Raw genomic sequence first — 20,452 nt, forward strand, 5'->3', positions numbered from 1 at the left:
AATGGTCAAGAGGTCGTGGAAAACACTTCCTGTGTTAGGAGTTGATTATCAGAAAATTATGAATATGCTCGTGTGAACAAAGTCACTTTTTATACTAAGTTCATGCGTTCTGTGCTTATGATAATTACATATTCAGGTTACAAAGTGTTTTATAATTTACTAAAATGCCTTAAATGACGCAAATTTAGGTTTTATAGGTCAGGAGCATCTTGTTTGTTACACTATTTGAGGCTATATCCTGCTAAAAAAATCTCCCAAGAAGCCAAATGATGCATCATGGGACCAGAGAAGCTATAAATAAAGCTCCAGTCCTGACTGACTACGCTTAAATGAGTCGGAAGAGGGCAGAGTGATAGTAGGAGGGCTTTTTCCTTCTCTCTTTCCTTTGAACAGGGCAGTCTCACTCCAGCATTCATCCAGTTTCCACCAATAAGCCCAATGAGCTGAGTGCGCACCGCCCACTCCCGGCGTGCGTATTTTTTTCCTTCTCCTTTCCCTTCCTTTTTTTTTAAGCAGAGCTGGATGTGTAGATCGTCACATGTTGTTCCCCCTCTTCAGTCCGGACACCAGCAGACATGTGTTGTTTATTTCTCGGCTGTGGAAGAAGAGGGACGCACGTACGTCGGCTCTGGAAATAGAGGATTAAAGTAAAGCGAGTCGTTTCTTTTGCAACTCGAGGAAAGGAAGCGTGGTGTCTAGAAGTGAAGGACGAGAGAATGGCGAGTCCGCCAAACACGGGAGATCAGTCGTTATTGGCCAGTAATGCGAATAACAGCGTCAAAAAATGTGGATATCTGAAGAAGCAGAAACACGGACACAAACGCTTTTTCGTTTTAAAAGATCCGATTGAGGGTTTCCCTGCCCGGCTGGAGTACTACGAGAGTGAGAAGAAATGGAAAAACAAATCGGCCGCCAAGAGAGTTATTTCTCTGGACAGCTGCCTCAATATCAGCAAGAGAGCGGACGCAAAACACAAATATCTTATTGCTCTTTATACTAAGGACGAATATTTTGCCGTGGCGGCTGAAAACGACCAGGAGCAGGAGAGCTGGTACCGGGCGCTGACGGATTTAATGGCAGAGGGGAGAGTCTATGACGGCTCGGCGTCCAACTCTGCGTCCTCTCTGGTTGGCTTTGACGAGGCGAGCTACGGTGTAATAACGCCGGTTACCGCCGCCTACAAGGAGGTATGGCAAGTAAATCTGAAATCAAGAGGCCTGGGACAGAGCAGAAATTTGACCGGGGTGTACAGACTCTGTCTCTCCAGCCGAACCATCAGCTTCGTCAAGCTCAACTCAGAGGTCGCCTCAGTCATTTTACAGCTGATGAACATCCGGAGGTGCGGCCACTCTGACAGCTTTTTCTTCATTGAGGTTGGTCGATCTGCAGCCACCGGTCCTGGAGAACTGTGGATGCAGGCTGATGACTCTGTGGTGGCTCAAAATATCCACGAAACTATCTTAGAGGCGATGAAAGCGATGAAGGAGCTGTCGGAGTTTCGTCCGCGCAGCAAAAGCCAGTCGTCTGGTACAAACCCCATCTCTGTACCCACACGACGGCACCTGAACAACCTCCCCCCGAGCCAGACCGGGCTACCCCGGCGGTCGCGCACTGACAGCATGGCTGCTACTTCTCCTGTGAGCAAATGTTCATCTTGTAGAATACGCACGGCGAGTGAGGGCGACGGCACCATGACACGCCCAATGTCAGTCACCGGGAGCCCCCTCAGCCCAGGGGTCCACAGGACCCTTCTGAGCAGATCGCACACCATCACAGCTCGCCCCTCTCTAACATTTGAATCTTCCACCCTCCAGCACAGTAAGTCCATGTCTATGCCCCTTTCTCATTCTCCGCCTGTGGCCACCACTTGCCCGGGAAATTGCTCAGATAGCACAGCCCCCCGCCCCTCCAGCTGCAGTGCATCCTTCTCAGGCTCCCCCAGTGATGCAGGTTTTATATCATGTGAGGAGTATGGTTCCAGCCCTGCAGATGCACGGGACCTCAGGTTACCTCTTACCCTCCGCAGCAACACTCCCGAATCTCTCAAAGCAGACACCCCCCCCTCCAGGGATGGTAGTGAGCTTGATGGCTACATGGTGATGGAGCGGCAGAATCAGAATGGCTACCGGCGCTTATCTGAGCTTGAGAAAGTGTATAGAAAGCGCACATATTCTCTAACTACTCCCCGCCAGCAGAGGCGCCCCCCCCAAGTGTCCTCAGCCTCCCTGGATGAGTATACTCTTATGAGGGCCACATACACCAGAGGAAGCCAGTCTTCTCTGAGGTGTCACACTGCCTCCCCTAAAGGAAGCGCACTTGAGGATTACAGGGATCTTCATAACAGCGCTAACAGTCTCCATGGTGACAGTGGCTACATGCCTATGATGCCTGGTGTGGCATCTCAGACACCGGGGTCCAAGGACGATCCCTACATGCCCATGAGCCCCATGTGTGTTTCTGCTCCTCAGCAGATCATCAACTCTCGTTCACACTCCTCTTCTGCTGGGCTGGCCCCACGCACAGACTCACCGGGGAGTATATCTCTCGAGGACAGTGGTTACATGCCCATGTGGTGCGGAAACAAGATGTCAGTTGAGAGCACTGATGGAAAGCCTAACAACGCAGAGTACCTGTACATGTCTCCTGTTGACACTTTGGTGTCTCTTACACCGTCAGACTACATTCTCAGCCCTTCAGGGGATCCCCACCTCCAGCACAGACAACCCTATTCTTACAGCTCTCTGCCAAGATCCCTTAAAGGACAGTGTCAGCGCAATGGGTCAAATGACACCGACCAGTATGTGGTGATGAGTTTACAGAGACAACGGATAGAAGAGGAGTCCAACTATTGTCCTCTCTCTCCAGGGAAATCGGTACCCAGCAGCTCTCCAGAAACACAAGGCACTCCGTATTCTGCTCCATCTCCTCTTAGACTGGCTCGGATAGATGGAGGTCTGGTACACCGCAGCAGGGTGTGTCGACCCACTCGCCTGGCTCTTGAATCCCTGAAAACGCTGCCATGCATGACCGAACATCCCCTTCCCTCTGAGCCACGCAGCCCTGGAGAGTACATCAACATAGATTTTAGTAGCGCTGCCCATACCCAGCTAGCACCCACAGTGTCAGAGGGCTCTGAGTCCTCTGGGAGTTTAATATCTGCAGAGAGGGGATCCCTGTCATTCTCAGACTATGCTAACATTGAGGTCAGCTCCCCGGTTCACCAAGCCGGGGGCTCCCCCCCAAGAGGGTGTTTAAAGCACACACCTGAAGTCTTGACCTGCCCCAGTCTCAGCACCCTGCAGGACACACAGGGCAGTGAGGGAGAGAAGGAGGAAAAAAGGATACAGGGACAGGCGAAGGAAAGGGGGGTGGTGGAGGAATATCCTCTCCAACAGCAGGGGAGCCCTGTGAGTCAGCCTGCACCGGTCAAAGATGACTACACCGAGATGACCTTTGGTCCTCCTGCTCCCTTACCTGTTCTCTGCACCGCTGATGCTGCTCCCCTCCCCACCAGCCCCACTGCATGTGTCAAGAGACTCAGCCTGGAGAGCAGCATAGTGGATGTGGTGCCCCCTGTGCCTGTGGACTCTTTTCTCTTGGGGGGTCCTTCGTTATCAGTCACAATTGTGGATCCAGACAGGGGGGCTAAAGTTATCCGGGCTGACCCTCAAGGGCGTCGGCGTCACAGCTCTGAGACCTTCTCCTCCACCACCACTGTTACACCCGTTTGTCCATCATTCGCCCACGACACCAAACGACACAGCTCTGCCTCTGTGGAGAACGTGTCCCGCACCGTTCACAGCTCTGAGGGGCCTGACGAGGACTATGGCATTTCCATGTGCAGGGAAACTTCAGCTGGTTATCAAAACGGACTCAACTACATTGCCTTAAACTTGATGGAGGGGAACCTTGCAGGATGCAGGTTAGGGGGGTGTGATGAACTTCTAAGGTTCAAGACAGCCTGTGGCTGCAAGGGGGGGCTGAATGGCTTCAACACTAGCCCCTATGCCAGCATGGGATTCAAGGAGACTACTACTGCTGCTGTGAAAGGTGAGTTTTTAAACTTGTCACACATAACCATTCGGTACTTTTTAATTCACAAAGGGACTGGTGTTGAACTAGAGTGGGATTAAGATCTGCATAAGGGTGACTTTATTGTTGCCATAAATAGGCCAAAGGTAATATTTGCAAAGTTTTTGAGCTCCTTTTTGCTCCAAAGTTATTATAACTCTATCATAGAAAGTACCTAAGGCAGCTTTGTCATCTGCACTAGACCCTGTCTCATCCCGTTAGATGGATCCTGCTTGCTGGCTGTTGAAAGCTGACATACATCTTATGTGTTATTTGTCTCAACAGCTCTTTCGCAACCTTGTAATTGGGACTGAAAAACCTAGTCTTATGAAATCCAGTGCAGTGAACACATCCATCAGCTGCGTCTATTTTACTCCAACACTGATATGTAAACACAGGCCACAGGAGCTAAGAGACGTAAAGTAGTTATTAGCATTGCTCTTGGGTGTGTGCTGGGATGTTTAGGAAGGATTAGTCCCCGAGTTGTCACACCCATGACCCTGAAGATTCTCAAGGCTGTGCGATGCTGACGAAGGCTTTCATCTGTTTGTAACTGCAAACTGGAAATGGCTATATTTCTTTCAGAATTAAAGCTTCGCCACAGAGTATTTGTGAAAGCTCTGAATAGTGCAGCGCAATTAAATGGTGTCCATATTCTCCACAGCATGCTGCTTTCTACCTTGCTTATAGGGGGGACAGTTTTCAGATTGAAGTTCTTGTTATTAGGATATGTTTTACTCTGCAACGATCTTATTTTGAAACTGCTTTTCATGGCTATATTCTGTCTTGCTTGATGCTCCTGTTGTGTATTTGTGTGAATGGTCTGCTCTGATCTCCCTTAGTGACGCAGTTTTGTACCACGTCAGCATTTAGAAGGGGAAAAAAATCTAATCTGATTCGGTGACGCACTCAGCGCTACACGTGATGCTTCTGTAGAAGCAGCTAGAACAGTTAAAAAACACTTTTTTTTAATCAATAAATTCCTAACACACTGTTTTATAACATTTAGAAGCTGATATGTGCATGTGAGTATGTATTGAAATCTTTGTGACTAAAGGGAAGGAACTGTTGCCATCAAAATATTACCTTTCACCTTGTTTTGTTCAGAGTTGCATCAGTAGCTTTTCATGCATTTGTAAATGGCAGGGATTATTTACAGAGATGGATGACCTGGCAGGGGCAAGTCAGGAGTTGCTGTTACTTGAAAAGAAAACACATCTTGTCGGGATCGTTGTGAGTCAGAGGTCTGTGTTCCTGATGGTGAAATACAAGAGTTTAATTTGTGTTTGTGCTTTCACAACCAAGTTGTCTCTGTCTCAGCTGGCTCATGCTGTGAGCGCAGCCAGCGTGGGGCTCGGTGCAAGTCATTGGGTTCCCCAGAAAAACAAGTGAGTCAGTTGTTTATCAATTGTCAGGTACTGGGTTTCAGGGCTGGAATGTGGGCAGTGTGCAAAGGTTGCTGGGAGAGGTGAATGCTCGTTTGTTTTTCTAACCTGACTGGATGGACTCAGATGGGGGATGGGAGGACTCTCTTTTTTGTTACTGCGAGCCACTTTACAAAACATGCCAGTGAATTTCTTTTTAATTTCTATTTTTCCACAAGATGATAAGAACATTTGACTTCAATGAGGTACAAACACACTGTACACAACCTCCCCATTATTGTCACTGAAAAACTGATATTTGATCCCAAGTGGAAACATTTGTCCATGGCTACGTGAGGAGGAGGAAAGAGGGAGGTGAAAGAACAACGGTGATGGATGGATTACTTGTTTTGTTTTTCCTGTACAACAGAATAGACACTTGAACTGTTGGCTGAAGGAGGACGAACAGTGAAGAGGAGGAATGGAGGAGCAAGGAAGGCCAAAAGAGAAAATAAACATGAGGAAACTAAGATCAGTGTCAGCCTAGTAAAAGGTGGATGGCCTTTGCCATAAAAAACCCCCAGAATTCCTGTTCTTTGTTTTTGTGCAGAGAGTGAAAAAAAAGGACACGCCTGTTTACTACTAGATGACAAGCCTTACTACATTCTCTGGTAATCTCTGAGCGAACCATAGTTTGCATTCCAGTCATTGCATCGAATACGTTAGGATTTCACCTGTTCTCATTTGGCATCTCAAGTCGCAGTTTGAAGGAGAAGTGGAGCGAGAGGAGATATGTAAACATCCCGCCTTAGGAGGTTTACATGTGGCCAAGCGAGAAGGGTTTGAGTCGATAACTTACAAATTCATTGTTTTGCTTTTAGTTTCCGGTGCAACTTCCACGTGCCTGCTAACAATAGTGGTGGAACTTTGGAAATATCACAAAAGAAAACATTAGTTTTTTTCTAACGTAGTATTTAAAGAGGCCTACAACAAACAAAAAATTATGAAAACACATCTATTTCATGAGTTTTTAGGGTCTTGTGTGTGTCTTTGTGAGTGGTATCGCTGGACATATTTATTTCTATGTTAATAATGAAAAAAGAGGGCGTGTGCTCTGTTTTCACACCATTTCTTTATTCCCTTTGTTTGCCTGTCCTCATCCCATCTCTCTTTTTTTTTTTTTTTTTGGCTGCCTGCAGACCGCTTTATCTTGCCCCTGTCATCTTCTTTTCTGATTTCTGTCCTCATTCATCTAATGACTCTCTTTCTGTCCTAAAGCAGTCCTGCATGGGTGCAGACAGAGAAGAAAACTGACTCACGCTCTCCATTTGTGGGCCCAGACATCCCGCCCCCCCAAAACACACCAAACACACTCAGAGACACGTTTTAACTCTGTGTGCCTCTACCATGTGCGTACATATACAGCCATCAGCAGATGGTGTGGGGTAAGGAGGAGGGGTAACGGGGTCAGGGGTTTTTGCACCTGCCCCGCCAAGCAGTGCTCACTGGTTATCTGGCCCCTCAGAGGAGAGTGACAATACGGCAATGACTGGCCACCATCTGCCACCACAACAACGGGGAGAGGGTTGGGGGTGTGGCCAAGCAGTTTCAAGAAGCCAGCCCAAAACCCTTCCCCCTCTCCTCTCCTCCTGTGCATCCTCCTCCCCCATATCCCCCTTTTCTTCTCTCCAGACACTGGTTTCTGTTTTCCAGAAACCATGTGATTTGGCCCTCCCTTTCCCCCTTTACACACTCAAACATACACCTTCTCCACATCAGTGCATTTCAGTGTTTTGTTTTTCCTGTTTTTCAATCGTAGTGGATCATCTCAGATTGGCTTCTCACACCAGAGGTTACGGCCTAAGGTTATAGCTGATTTATACGTGAGTGGAGTCGGTAACAAGACTCTAGATGTGTTGATGGCCTCCATTTCAAATATGTGGGTACTGCCATTTAAATTGCCGTTTTTGGGCCCATTGATGGTGGATATCTTTTAAAGCATAAATCGTGAATGCGTTGAATTTGTCGAGGTGTCATCATCATATATAGAATATTTTCAGTGCACAACGACGTCTATGTTTGGCGCCCTGATCACACACAGTAATCTGTGAACACACAACGTCTATCCTCACCTGTCCTGAACACCCCTCCCCTGCAGACACACATACGCAGCGGTCCTGGCTGCCCGATACATAACTCTTTGAGCAAAGTAGGGCGGGATGTTCCAGCACTAGATCAAAACAAAGTTAACCTCCTGTATCCTCAATTTAGCTTGGAGGTAAGAAGGATTACGTTCACTTCAGGATTAGACATTGTTCAGTAGCTTGTTTTTCGAGAGGTAAGAAAGGAGCCTCTGTGGGTGACATGAGTACACCTTCCATACAGCAATTATATATGCAAACACACTCCAAGTACGCACAGTCTAGTTTAGGGGCAGCTGGCCTCTTTAGATGTTTTCAGGCCAGTTCATCATAAAGTCTTTTACAGACTTTGTGCAGCACTTCATTGCATTAACGCTTCTCTAAAGAGATGTAGATAGCATATTAGGCTGCAATATAAAGAATAAAGGACTTGATATGTCAACTGTCATCAATTAGTCAACCAGAAACACAAATCAGCTGCTGATTAGCGTTTTAAGTAATAAGTCTTGAGCCAAACGACTAAGCATTGTTTTATCCAACTGTAGACCCAATGTCTTTGGAAACGAAACATTTGTATTTGAATGTATCAGCTGATGTTTTGGAAAACCGCCTTGGTTTCGGTCAGCGACAAGATAACGTCTAAAAAGAAAAGCCAACACGGAGAAGGCGTTGATCAATTCTTCGGAAACCGATGTAATAGTGAGTCAGCAAGTTGACGGAGCTTGGTATGGTTGTTGTTTCTGTTTTGCTGGTCAGACTGAGGTGTGGGAGGTCAGAGGTGTCAGCCAGTGTTTGTTTGGCAGAGCGCTGCTGTAGATCAGGGAGGAGCCGGCAAGGCAGGAATGTAAACAGCGCCGATCTGAGCCTGCTGATCTTTCAGTGTCAATTTCCAGCTTTACTGATTTACTCTTATTGAAAACAAGTCGACTGTCTTCTCTCTTACTGTCTGAGTTTGATCAGTTCCGCCTGAAAGCCAGAATCATTTAGCTGGGGGACTGCAGGACACTACTTAAGTAGGCGATGCATCTACAAACACGAAGACTTGTTTATATCTGAAGAGCAAGAGTGGAAGCGGCTTATATATATCTCTGTGCATGTGTGTCCTAGCCCTGAATGGAGCAAGGCTAATTTTAGCATGAGAGAACTAAATAAATAATGAAAAGAGCCTGTGTGTGTGTGATTCCTGTGTGTGTATGTGACTAAGTGTGCCTCTGTGTGGGTTTGCACAGAGGGGGAGCAGACTTTTGGGCTGCAGGGAGGGGTGGAGGGGGTGTGTGCATGTGCTCAAAAAAGAGGAGGGGTAGAAGGCAACGGGTTCATTCTCCCGCTGTACCTCTGTCCCCTCCTTTCAATAACATCCCCCCTCCCCAAATCTTCCTGCCCACCCAGACTTTTCTCCGATCGGCTTGTGTTTGAATAGCAGCGTGTGTGGCCAACCCCCGTACGCCATATTGCCGACTTGGACTATGGTTCGTTGATGAAAAAAATGAGATCTTTAGGTTTGTGTTGGTGGCTATACCTGGTTGCCAATCTGAGCTGTTAGTGATTCACTTCTCCTTCCCAGCAAATCTCTGTCATTCTCACCCAAGTGCCTGTCTCTACAGGCCACCGACTGGCCCAGCCCCTTCAGAAACACACACACACACACACACATTCGGATTGTTATGGTCTGTCGGTCCCATGACCTCACTGCATTCCCGTTCCTCTCTGTCAGGTTGATTCTGTTACTGTGGTTTTTCCACCACTTCCCACCCCAGTGTTTCTTTTTGTTCCGTCTCTGACGCCTGTGCTGATGAAGAAGCAGAGCCCAGCCAGCACAGGTGGCCTCAGGAGTGAAATCAATTATTCTATTATTCAAATGGGCTCAGCGGGTCCACATCTTTGCTTCTCAAACTCTCCAGAGCAGCTTTCACATGTTTTATTGTCTCTCTGGTCATCAATAATGTTCATGTCTGTGATGCTTTAGAATCAATATTAGCATCAGTACTTTCATTTGCAGAGAGAGTATGTTTAGGGCAAAGATGGAGAACAGAAGTGTGTGTGTGTGTGTGTGTGTGTTTATGGTGGGAATAGTTGAGGAAGGGGTGGATGGGGGGTGGAGGTAAAGCAAGGATTCTGAATGAGAGGTTTGTTTCAGAGAATGACGATCACATTCAGCTTTGTGAAAACGGCTCTTGTTCACGGCCAGGAAGAAGGAGAGGAGACAGCGAATGAGGGAAGAAATGCTGCCGCTGTGTGTGTGTGTGTGTGTGTTTGTGTCAGCCAGCCAAGACTTCCGCTCCCATCCGATAGCTCTGCATGCAAATGAAACCTCACAAACATGTACACAGGGGCAAGGGTCAGCACAGCTTTCCACTGGGAGAAAAGCAACGCTCTAAAGACTCTGGGTTCATGGTATTTGAAAGCACATAGTTGTGGCGCGTCTGTGTGTGCGTGTGCGTGTCTGTGTGAGCGATGGAGAATACCTGCGTATGTTTGTAAGTGTGAAAGTGTTGTTGTTGTCACTTTTGTCGTCAGTGGAGACAGTCTCTGTTTCAGCTGCGCAGTGCTAAATGCCACGCTGTTTTTCTCCTGCCCTGAAAGCACCTGCCACTTCAGTGTCTACCAGCTGAGGAGACACACACACACACACACACACACACACACACACACACACAAAAAAGCAGACCCCTCGAAGAGCATTTATTCCATACTTGGTAATGATGAGGGAGGAGATCAGCTTTGCTTGATGTCTTGAGTTTTCTGTGCACGTAAAAAAAAATTTTTTAGATGGGGATTTTGACCAAAAAATATTATCTGGCTACATTTAATTTAATTTCATTTCAGAACAGAAAACTCACCCATGATTGTTTTTTGTTTTTCTCTTCCTTCAGAATGAAGACTGATGGGTCTTCCTTGCTCTCCTCCCCCTCCTCTGCCTCCTCCTCCTCCTGTGAAAGTAGGATTTCACTGCAGCCAGATGACAAGGTCGCCACAGCAACAGCTGGACACCGCGCTGCAGCCGATGTCCCTTGACCTCTTCGCTGCCTCTGGGGGTCACGAGGACGGCCATCACCATGGAAACACGGACACTTGACCTTTGCCCCAAATGTTGCCTCCTTTTTCTTGGCACCCAAACACTCAGGTGCCATTGCTGCTGTAGTGCTAGATGAAAGAAAATGACAAGAACTTAAATAGACTTTTGACTCTAACACTAGATGGGTGACTGTGTGTCTCTGTATGTAGGCCTTCAAATACTTCTGCAGTATATCATTAAGTTAATTACGCTTACTGTTATGATCATCTCCACACTTTTCGCTGGCTTTTTTTCGGCTTCAGCCAGCAGATGCCAGATATTCTCACCTGAAAACCTGTGAACCAAACCTGGAGAGCATGCGTATACACATACACGCAAAAAGACCTTTTATGCATACTGATTACATGTATTTATTTATTTATCGTGTATGTATGCATTAAATGTGTATGAGAATTTGTATACAAGATTGTACTGCAAAAAGAGACGGCATTTATGGACATATTTAAAAGTAACATTTGTTAAAAAAAACACACAAAAAACCCCTACCTCAGCACCAAGTCACACAGTAGAAATATATATGAAAAATATTTATTTTCAGAGGTGAATGTTTCTTTTCTTCTTTCCTTTAAATTCATCAATCCAAAGCCTTACTCTAGCCATCAGCCTCAATCTGATGGACCCTCCTAGTTTGGACCTTTAAAAACACATTATCAAAGATTTATCCGATCTTGTTAGAGACTGAATGTTCATCAGAGCCGATTGAGAGACAAGCCTCTCTGAGATTAAGTTCTCCTTCTTCCCACACGAATGGCACGATTATGTATTGATAGTCCAGAGTAATATATTTATTCATATACCTCAGATGGAGCATTCATACACACTAAAATGATATCAAGAGGACCTTAGAGGTGTAGTTGACATTGGATTGCAAATGTGTGCGGCTGTCACAGATCCAAACACTGCAGCAGAGCCAGGTCCAAGTGGACCAGATCATCAAAACTGAGCCCAAGTCTCAGTCTTTGTTCCCTTTACCAACCCACATGTGATATCCTGCACACAGCCTGCAGAATGTTGTGACCTATCGGGACAAGGGACAGTAAACTGAATGTTTGAAGTTGTTTATACAGAGTAACTGGACAGCCCAGTATCTTACTTTATCTCACCCTATGCCTCATTGCGGAGCTCAGGCACCGAGCAATGTGGCACATGCGGAACCGCGGGACTCAGTCTGACCGTCTGTTCGATAAGCTGCTCGATAGCTTGAATCCACGGCCTCCGCTGCATGGTCTTGCATTTACAAACTCTCCAGATTGTAACACAAGACACATTGAATGTAGTACATGCTGTGTTCTGAGCTTGGGAACACACAATCTAACAAACACCAACAACTGCAACAACAATGAAACATGAGGTACTGAATGGGAACCACAACAAAGATACAAGCCGAATAAACGAAACAAACCAAGGGAAGTATCTTCTTATTTATCTGAACTCACAGGTACTTAACCTTTGCCTATATACTGTAAATAGTGCGGAGAATTACATCTGAGCAAATGCTGAGAAACTTTCGGAGGTGTTAAGTTAAATAACTTATGTTTGTACTGTACATAATATGTGTTTGAGTGAACTTTCTCATACAACAGAAGCACTAATTAAGTTATATGCTAACCAGTAAGGTTGGGCTTTGATTTTTTTTTTAACTGTCATGGGATAGTCTTGCAAAATGGATGCCACTATGAGGACATTTTCTAATGCTGTAATTCTGAAAAAAAAAAAAAAAAAGATTTTAAAGAGATAATTAATACTTGACACAATTACTTCTTGATACTTAGGTACAAAACAAATGGCATATATGCAATATTTACACCTTTGAGAATTAGTTTACAAAGACATACCAAATGTAGAAATACTGTTAATAATGTTTGTGAAACATTAAATCAAATTTTTGCTGTTTGTACATTTTTTTTTCCAATTTTGAAATGAAAACTTTTTTCTGCTTGTTTTTTTGCTAATGGAGACTCTTGGTGTTTTGAGCAGTGTTTTGCATTGGGATAATGTTTCAAGTTTTTATTCAGCATCTAAAGGTTACGATACGGGCTATGGCTTACCTTACTGTGTCTTTTCATTGTACATATTTCATATCATGCACATTGTGATGCTACTAAGAATTGATAATTTAAACTTAGCTCATTGCTTTAGATTGTATTGATTCTTTATAGACACATGCAATAAATAATGATATTTAAGAAAACTATGTACTTCTGTCTCAGTTTGTTTCCCTCACTTCTTACCATCATGACACAAACGACTAGCTTTTCATCTCATGAACTGACACATGCCAGAGAAGATCTCAATTTAGGCAATTGCCTTTTCCAGTGAAAACAAAAAGCCCTGATTTCTGATGAGCACATCAAATATTGGATGCTGGCATAGCCAAGCTTTTACTCCAGCATTAGCATTGTAATTGTTTTTGCACCTCACAGTCCCCACCCCCAGTGACAATAATTAGACCAGCATGTTGAATCAGCTCCTGTCACTGGGAGGGAATAAATAACAGTGATAAGATAATGATTTTTCACCCTCAGCTATATACTATCAGATTATTCGTTCTTACAGATATCCGAATTTAAATAAAAAGATATTAACAGTGATAATTAACGTCTTTTAGTCCTGTATAGCTAGTTAATTAATGGCAGGCCTGGTTTTAGGTTCATATTGGAGTGGGGAATTACATGTCTGTAAGGTATTTGAGCTGTAAAGATGAGTCAGAAAGGGGTTGATTTGAACATCTGGTTGGAGGGGTCGTGTTGCAGAGAGATGTGCAGGTTGACTGACAGAGGTAAAGGCAATGGTAACCTGGAGGTAGATGTGCTTTAGGCAAATGTCCCAGCAGCGTTGCATCAAGGCTAGAGGCCTAATGAGACAGCTAAGTCCAAAGGAAGAAAGTGTGCCTTTATGCAAATCCATGACTGCTCTGTTCATTGCACCTGTACACCCTCTTACTTTAGTTGCACCTAATGTTTAATTAAGGGCTGTTTTTTTCTAATTGAATAGCAAAAAAATGGATATGGAAATAAGCTGCAGGCCTTTTTGTAACTGTGTATGTCCGCTGGCCTTTCCTGTCACAAGAGTAGCTTTCTTGCAGATCAGGAGGAGTTTCTTTCATAAATGTGTGCTGATGTGTGTCAAACATGAGAGATAGTACCTGAGCATTTACTCTGATAAAAGCATTTCGGATGAAAAATGCAAATTACTTTAAGATAATGCAAAGTCAGTGAATCAGCTTGTCTCCGTTTGCCTTTGTGTGACTTCATGTATGCGTGCACACGAGTCAGCTTATGTTTCAACTGAGATTGGGGGGGCATGCAGGAATCGATAGGTCCATATGAGTAACATGAAGTAGCCAGTTGCCCCCAGGGAGTCATCAGACTTATGGACAGGGACTTGCAGTACCTCCAAAGGAAATGGCATGCTTCCGGAAAGCAGTCTGGGACTCCACATTAGTGGCAGTGCGTGAGAGTGTGTTTGTGTGTGATTTTAAAAGCTGGCAGGCTTTGTGGTCATTTGTTATGTACCATCCTCCCAACCCCCCACTCACCCAAAACACACAGTCTTTGGTTGCATCTGTATTTTAGAACACAAGGTAGGCTGTGCACATTACTGAGAATGAGAGATCTCAAAAATACGCACATCAAAGTACTGTATGGGAATGGAACAGAAAAAAACATCTGATATTTCATGTTCAGTAATTGTCATCTTAATCTAATTTATTGATATACATCCATTCCTTCATTTCAGGCCTGCAACACATGACAAAAAGTAAGTTGGGACAGTTGCTCTTTGTAATGCTGCCATTCATTCTCAGTTTAAAGATGTTGTGGCATTGAGGACACCGAGCAATGAGCGTCTCAGTTGTTAGTTTGTCACATTCTTCCTTTTCACATGTCTTAAGGTATGCAACATTACAGAGTTGTCATTCTCATTTTTCTTTTCAAACTCCTCCACAAATTTTCTATGGAGGATAGGTGTGGACTGCAGCTTGTCTGGATGAAAAATACATGGACATCCCTGGATAAGATGACACCTTTTCTTCATTGATGCTGACATCCCAGAAGTGTAAACGAGCTTTGCTAAGAGCACAATTTAATCATATCAGCAATGACTGAATGATGGGGCGATGCAGAGGCGATCACTGGTCTCCAGTTTAGACTTTTGTCCTTGCCTTGACATACTGAAATTCCACCAGATTTCATGGATGGTTTAAATATATTCACTTTACACTTTACTGACAAACAGGAGGCCATCTGCCCAACATTTCTCCTCAGGACTGAGGCTTTTGTTGATACCGTGTTGTAATGTTTCTCATATGCTCCTGCTACAATTGGAACAACCAGTCACACCTTGGATCTTGTGACCAACATGTCGGTAAACAACTCAAAGGTGACAACCTATGGCACCCATAGAATGAGTTGGTGGGTCTGTGAAACCCATGTGACCTCAGTGACTCTCATATGAACTCAATGTCCCAGCTACAGCTTTTAAGCCTGAGACTCTCTACCAGCTAGTTAAAAGTGCAGAGGCCTGGATGAGAGAGGAAATGCCTTAAAAAACCAAGAAAAAGTAGTACAATTGCCTCTATTCATTCATGTCTGGCCTGAAATACAGGAATGGATGTATGTTAACTAATGAAATTATTAGACCAGACAAAAACATGAAATAGCTTTAGTTCTTACTGTCTGCACTGAAATAAAAGTAAAAATAAATAAACAATTGATTATCTCAATTTGCATTCTTTTCCACACTGTCACAACTTTTTCTGATTTGTCAGAGCAGCCCAGAACACCCATTTTGTTGTGACACCCGGCAGAATTCCCCAAGTTCTCAATCTCCATTGGCATTTTTTTTTTTCAACCCACCAGTGGTGATCATCTGAATATTTCAGATTCTTGTGAATATTCCGATCATGTTTAGATCAGACCTTTTAAAAAGAAACATTTCTGAGCATGGAAAGGTACTTAACATTCTCAGTATTTTTTTTCTCTCCACAGCCTTTAAGAGAAGAGTCATTCTACTGTAGTGATCACATGACAGGAATTTGGCTTTCGTCGACTCTGTCTGCAGATGTGGTCTGGTGCTGCATGGACACATTGGTATTCAGGCTCCCAAGATATTTCTAACAAGCAAGAAGATGTACAGGGAAATGTTTTCACCATATTTGCAGATACCATATGGAAGATAATGGATGACAAGCTGAGAGTCAAGCTGCATTCTGAAAGACTCCCATCATATCCGTTTAACTGATTCCTCTCTAACCATGGAAACTTATGCAAATGTGACTTCCTTCTTATGTGAGTCAGTGTCAACACTTATCTCTTTCTCTCTCTCACACACAAACACCCGATTGTACACTTGGAGCACTGGGACACATTTACACCCCTGTGTCATCTTTTCGGCCTTGCATAACCTGCCAGCAGAAGTACAGTAAATAAAGCAGGACTTCCCCCTCCAAGTAAAACCTGAGAATTCAGAAACAGTTTCTTTCCATCCATGTTTAGGCGCTCCTGTGCACCGTTGCATAAACAAAAACACAAGCTTGCGGTGGTAATTCTAGTGAAGAGTTCATACTGTACGCATGAGTGAGAAGAGCCTGACAAACAAACTTAACCAATAAAGCCTGCTTTTTTAAAGAAGGAAGTCCATGTGAATATTTGAAAGATAAATAGCTAAGAGACCAGAGAAGGTAGTGCTCATGGGGATGAGGATGTTACTCCAGAATAACCTTTGAATAAGCGTTGGGGTTATAAGAGATCCCTCCTCTGTTTTCTAAGAGGTTTCCAGACCCCTGAAACTATGATTCTTGAGAAATGAGTCATTTCAGTAATCCCAGTTGGTTCTGACCAAGCATGTGCAAGAATGTGTGTGTGTGGGAGTGCCTGTCACTCACTTGAACTGCTGTCTATGTGTGTTTGTAAGTGCACATATGTGTGCATGGTCAGCTTGTTCGGTACACATTCCCAGCTGTTTTCCAGGTAGTGTTCTCACGCTTCTTCTGCATCTCCTGTTTCTCACGCTGGCTGCTTTAACCGTAATCCCTAGCAACACACACACACACACACACACACTCACACACACACACACACACACACACACACACACACACACACACACACATATATATATATATATATATACACAAACACTCACACACAAGCCTGTCGTTTTACCTGGATGAACATAAACCCACCTCACACTCTCAAACATAGACACACTCACACACCCCTTCCTGGAACAGATGATGGAGGAGCAGCCACAACAAAGACAGGTCAGAGGAAAAAAAGCACACTCACAAACAAACACACACAAACAAACAATGAGAGAGAGAATGGAGCAATTGAGGTGAACAGGAAGAAACAGGGAGAGGCAGGTAGGAGAGGTGGAAAGACAAAGAGAGGGGAGAAGGTGCAGGAGCCAACAGGATGAGCTCACGTTTGCCCCTGGCCCCGCCTGCTGTGTGTGAGTCACACTTGGCAGGTGGGTCTGAACGAGTGTTTACAGCTGCAGGTCAGCTCCGGGTGTGTCCTCATTAGTGTGCCGGTGAACATGTTTTCTCAAGCACAGGTAGAGCTTTTCATTAGATCAGTGTTTCAGCAGGTTTACTGTCACCCTGCCAACATACTCAAAGTGGCAATCAGAATGAGCGTCATGTAAAACACTGACAAACTTTTGCAAAACAGTTCTGTGGAACATAAATTACGAAAACTGCATGCAGAGAGTATGATGTCAGCGTTTCAAATTTGGAAACTCTTGAGCCCTGTTGTCCCTCGACAGTGACCACAATCACAGAGAGCATCAAAAGAGCGCAGCGTTCCCCTCCCTGCTTTTGCCTCAAAGTGATGGATGTGGTTGGCGGACACAGCACACAACCTGCAGACAGCCACCAGTTCCTTAGAAGGCAACAACATCTGCTGCCTTGGCTGCTGTGTGTCTGCGATCTGCCTGTGAGCATTTCATTTGTGTGATTCTGTGTGTACGCATTCAAGGGCCTCAAAGAATGTATGGTGATGGCATGTTAACACAAAGATCTGGATTTTAGAAGGTGAAAATGTCACCCAACAAAGCTCAGATGCAAAAGTTTGCTCAGAATGCCTGTAAAATGTCAAGTGAGTTGAAAATTAACTGCTCTCCATCACACATCAAGTTTAAGAGTGGGCGTCCTCTTTTATGTTATTTTTAAAGCCTAGACTGGAGTATCATTTAGGTTTAGCCTAATTTAAGATGTAAAAAGGTAAGGGACAAATATCCAAAAGTTTGAGCACCCCAAGAGATCTGAGCTTTAAACCAGAGGTGGGAAACTTAATAAGCTTGTTAGGCTTGTCAGCAATCACTGGCCAGATTTGAACTTGCCTTCCGCATCCTGTCTCAAAAATGCCAATATCCTGATAATTACTCCCCCCCCCCCCCCCCAAAATGTGTGGAGGACTTGTCAGAAGAAACTCTTAATTGCAAAAAGAATCTCATGGCTAGGATTTGTTGCCATCTTGTAATTTGTACCCCTAATTGTAACACTGATGCATTTGTTGACAAGGAGAAATGTACACAAAGTGCACATTTTCGGGTGAGACTGGGCTGAAACATCGCCTGAGAGAGGATGATTTCTACACCGGGGATAATCATCCCAAGTGTACACTTAGTCATAAGGTCACACTTTTCTCATAGTTCTTATAGTTCCCCAACTTGAACAACATAGGAATGCTGCAGATGAACCTAAAAAGTAGAAGTGCAAGCAATATTGCAGATGACTCTCACCAAAACTAGATGCCTTTTGCACAAAGGATAAATGGAAATCCTGAGAGACTGAAAGACTCAGCGCTGCAACAAAAAGCATTTACATTCTATGATATTTGCCAAACTATGAATTCTTGCTTCTGGTCATTTTCCTTTGTTGGTGCTTTGAAACTGTAAAAGATGTAGACATAACACAAATCGGTGAAACATATCGAAATAGCACATTTACCTGAATAGCTTTTGGAAATCACGTTACTCACTTAGCTCGTCATACTGACAGAAATCTTGAAGTTTTGGCATGTACTATATGTACTTCCTGGGGCAAGAATTAACGCGTCATTCTTGTCGGGTTAAATGATGTCTCTACTTTGAAGAAGTCGTGATGTGTTGAAACATGTATGTTAGAGATTTACTGAAAAAACACATGGACTTCATCACATGCCAAGAATTCACTATCAGTCAACCTTGGTGAACTGACTGACAATGCAGTAATTGCATCTTTTAGAAGCTTGTTCAGCACTTTGTTTCGTCAACATCTGTCAATTGAAAATATCCTGTTATAATATATATTTGTAGTTCTTCAAAACAGTCAAAATCTTATCAGGCAGCACTGATGCAGAATATCATGAAATGTGGTGGAGAGAATGATCACTGAGAAAGAAGGAACAGGATGAATTGTGGTGCAGAAGAGCTTTGCTCTCAGGTACTCCTGGCAGAGCACTGTGTCCTGAGAACGCTCCTCTATTTATTTGGGAATAAATCTTCTCATTTGTAAGAAGTCACATTTTCTTATGTGAAGTGTCAGCAATGGAACACTAAAGGAGAAAAGAAAATACTCTCAAACACATTATGGAGACACACAAAAACATTTATGTGACATAACTGTCTAATAATCCTTAAACGAGTATCTTGCCTCTGCCTGCCAATGTTTACTTTGCAAATTTAAGTGAGGAGTTTGCTGATTACTGTTGAACAGCAGAGGGAAGTAACAGTGGAGAACTTGGCATTGTCAAGGAGGGTTTTATATCTGTGTGAATAATTGAGTTATGTCTTCAGTTTTGCCTTTGTTTTGTAGATCCTCAGGTGAAAAGAAAAAAGAAATCATCTTATTTAATGGTCACATATTAAAATGTAGTGTTGCACTTAAGTGGGGAATTTCACAATCTTTTTCCAGGCACATTTTCTGGGGACACACAAACAAAGCAATTACAGTTAATGTTGCTCAATACTTAGCTGGAAGAACACGGAGCACTGGAATATTTTGTACCTATCCAAATAAAACAAAGAGGGTTTGCTCTATTCCAGACAAATAGCAACAATGCAAACATAAGCATTTATATATATTTCACGTTCTGTTATTCCTCTGCAAAATCTGGACCACTCCTTTCTCCGATTGCTGCAGTCTCTATCTGATATTTATCATGTTAACCAATGAAAACAAAATTTTCATGTTTTCTAATCTCCGCGTCACCTCTATCTACATTTTTTCCTTATCTGTGATAATATTCTGAATTCTCTGGGCCCATGTTTTATCTCTGCTTCTCTGTATGACGCACAAAACCAAGCAAGGTCGTGCAGTTTCTATGCTGCAGAGGGACAGCGTCCTTGAAAAGTCAATTTCAAGATAATTCCACGATCGTCTCGAACGCTTCTGTATCTGAAAGCAATGGGTGGATGGGAGGAGAGATAGAAAAGAGAGAAGTGAAGGACAATGATGCCATTCTTTACACACATACTTTGATTTATTACACATGTGGTCACAAAAGACAAATTCAGTCTGTGATGACCTTTACATGTGGTGACTAGTACGTATTTGAGGTAGTCTTTCTAAGAAGATATACAGCCAAGTGTTGAGCAGGATTAGGTGGCATGCTCGTGAAGAACTGAAAGAGACATGAGGGGGGTTGGGCATCTAATTTGGGACTTAACTCATTATTAGTTGAATTATGGAGGCCAGTAGTGGTGAGGGGACAATAAACAATTAGCAAAACACACAATTGAGCTAAACAAGGCTTCTTTTTTTGAAGGCAAAGTAGGAGAAGAACCAAAGCATTCATAAAACAGAGGCGTGGATT

General features: G+C 43.9%; 1 protein-coding gene across 1 annotated transcript; it reads left to right on the top strand.

Annotated features, from left to right (window-relative positions):
• Positions 1 to 351: 351 nt before the first annotated feature.
• Positions 352 to 12,846, top strand: irs2b (insulin receptor substrate 2b). Its single transcript, XM_072396896.1, has 2 exons — positions 352 to 4,050; positions 10,450 to 12,846. The coding sequence occupies exons 1-2, from the start codon at positions 717 to 719 to the stop codon at positions 10,452 to 10,454; spliced, it is 3,339 nt and encodes a 1,112-aa protein (XP_072252997.1). The 5' UTR covers positions 352 to 716; the 3' UTR covers positions 10,455 to 12,846.
• The last annotated feature ends 7,606 nt before the right edge of the window (positions 12,847 to 20,452 follow it).

Source organism: Leuresthes tenuis, unplaced genomic scaffold (assembly GCF_036924035.1).
Source record: "Leuresthes tenuis unplaced genomic scaffold, fLeuTen1.0.hap1 SCAF_12, whole genome shotgun sequence".
NCBI lineage: Eukaryota > Metazoa > Chordata > Actinopteri > Atheriniformes > Atherinopsidae > Leuresthes > Leuresthes tenuis.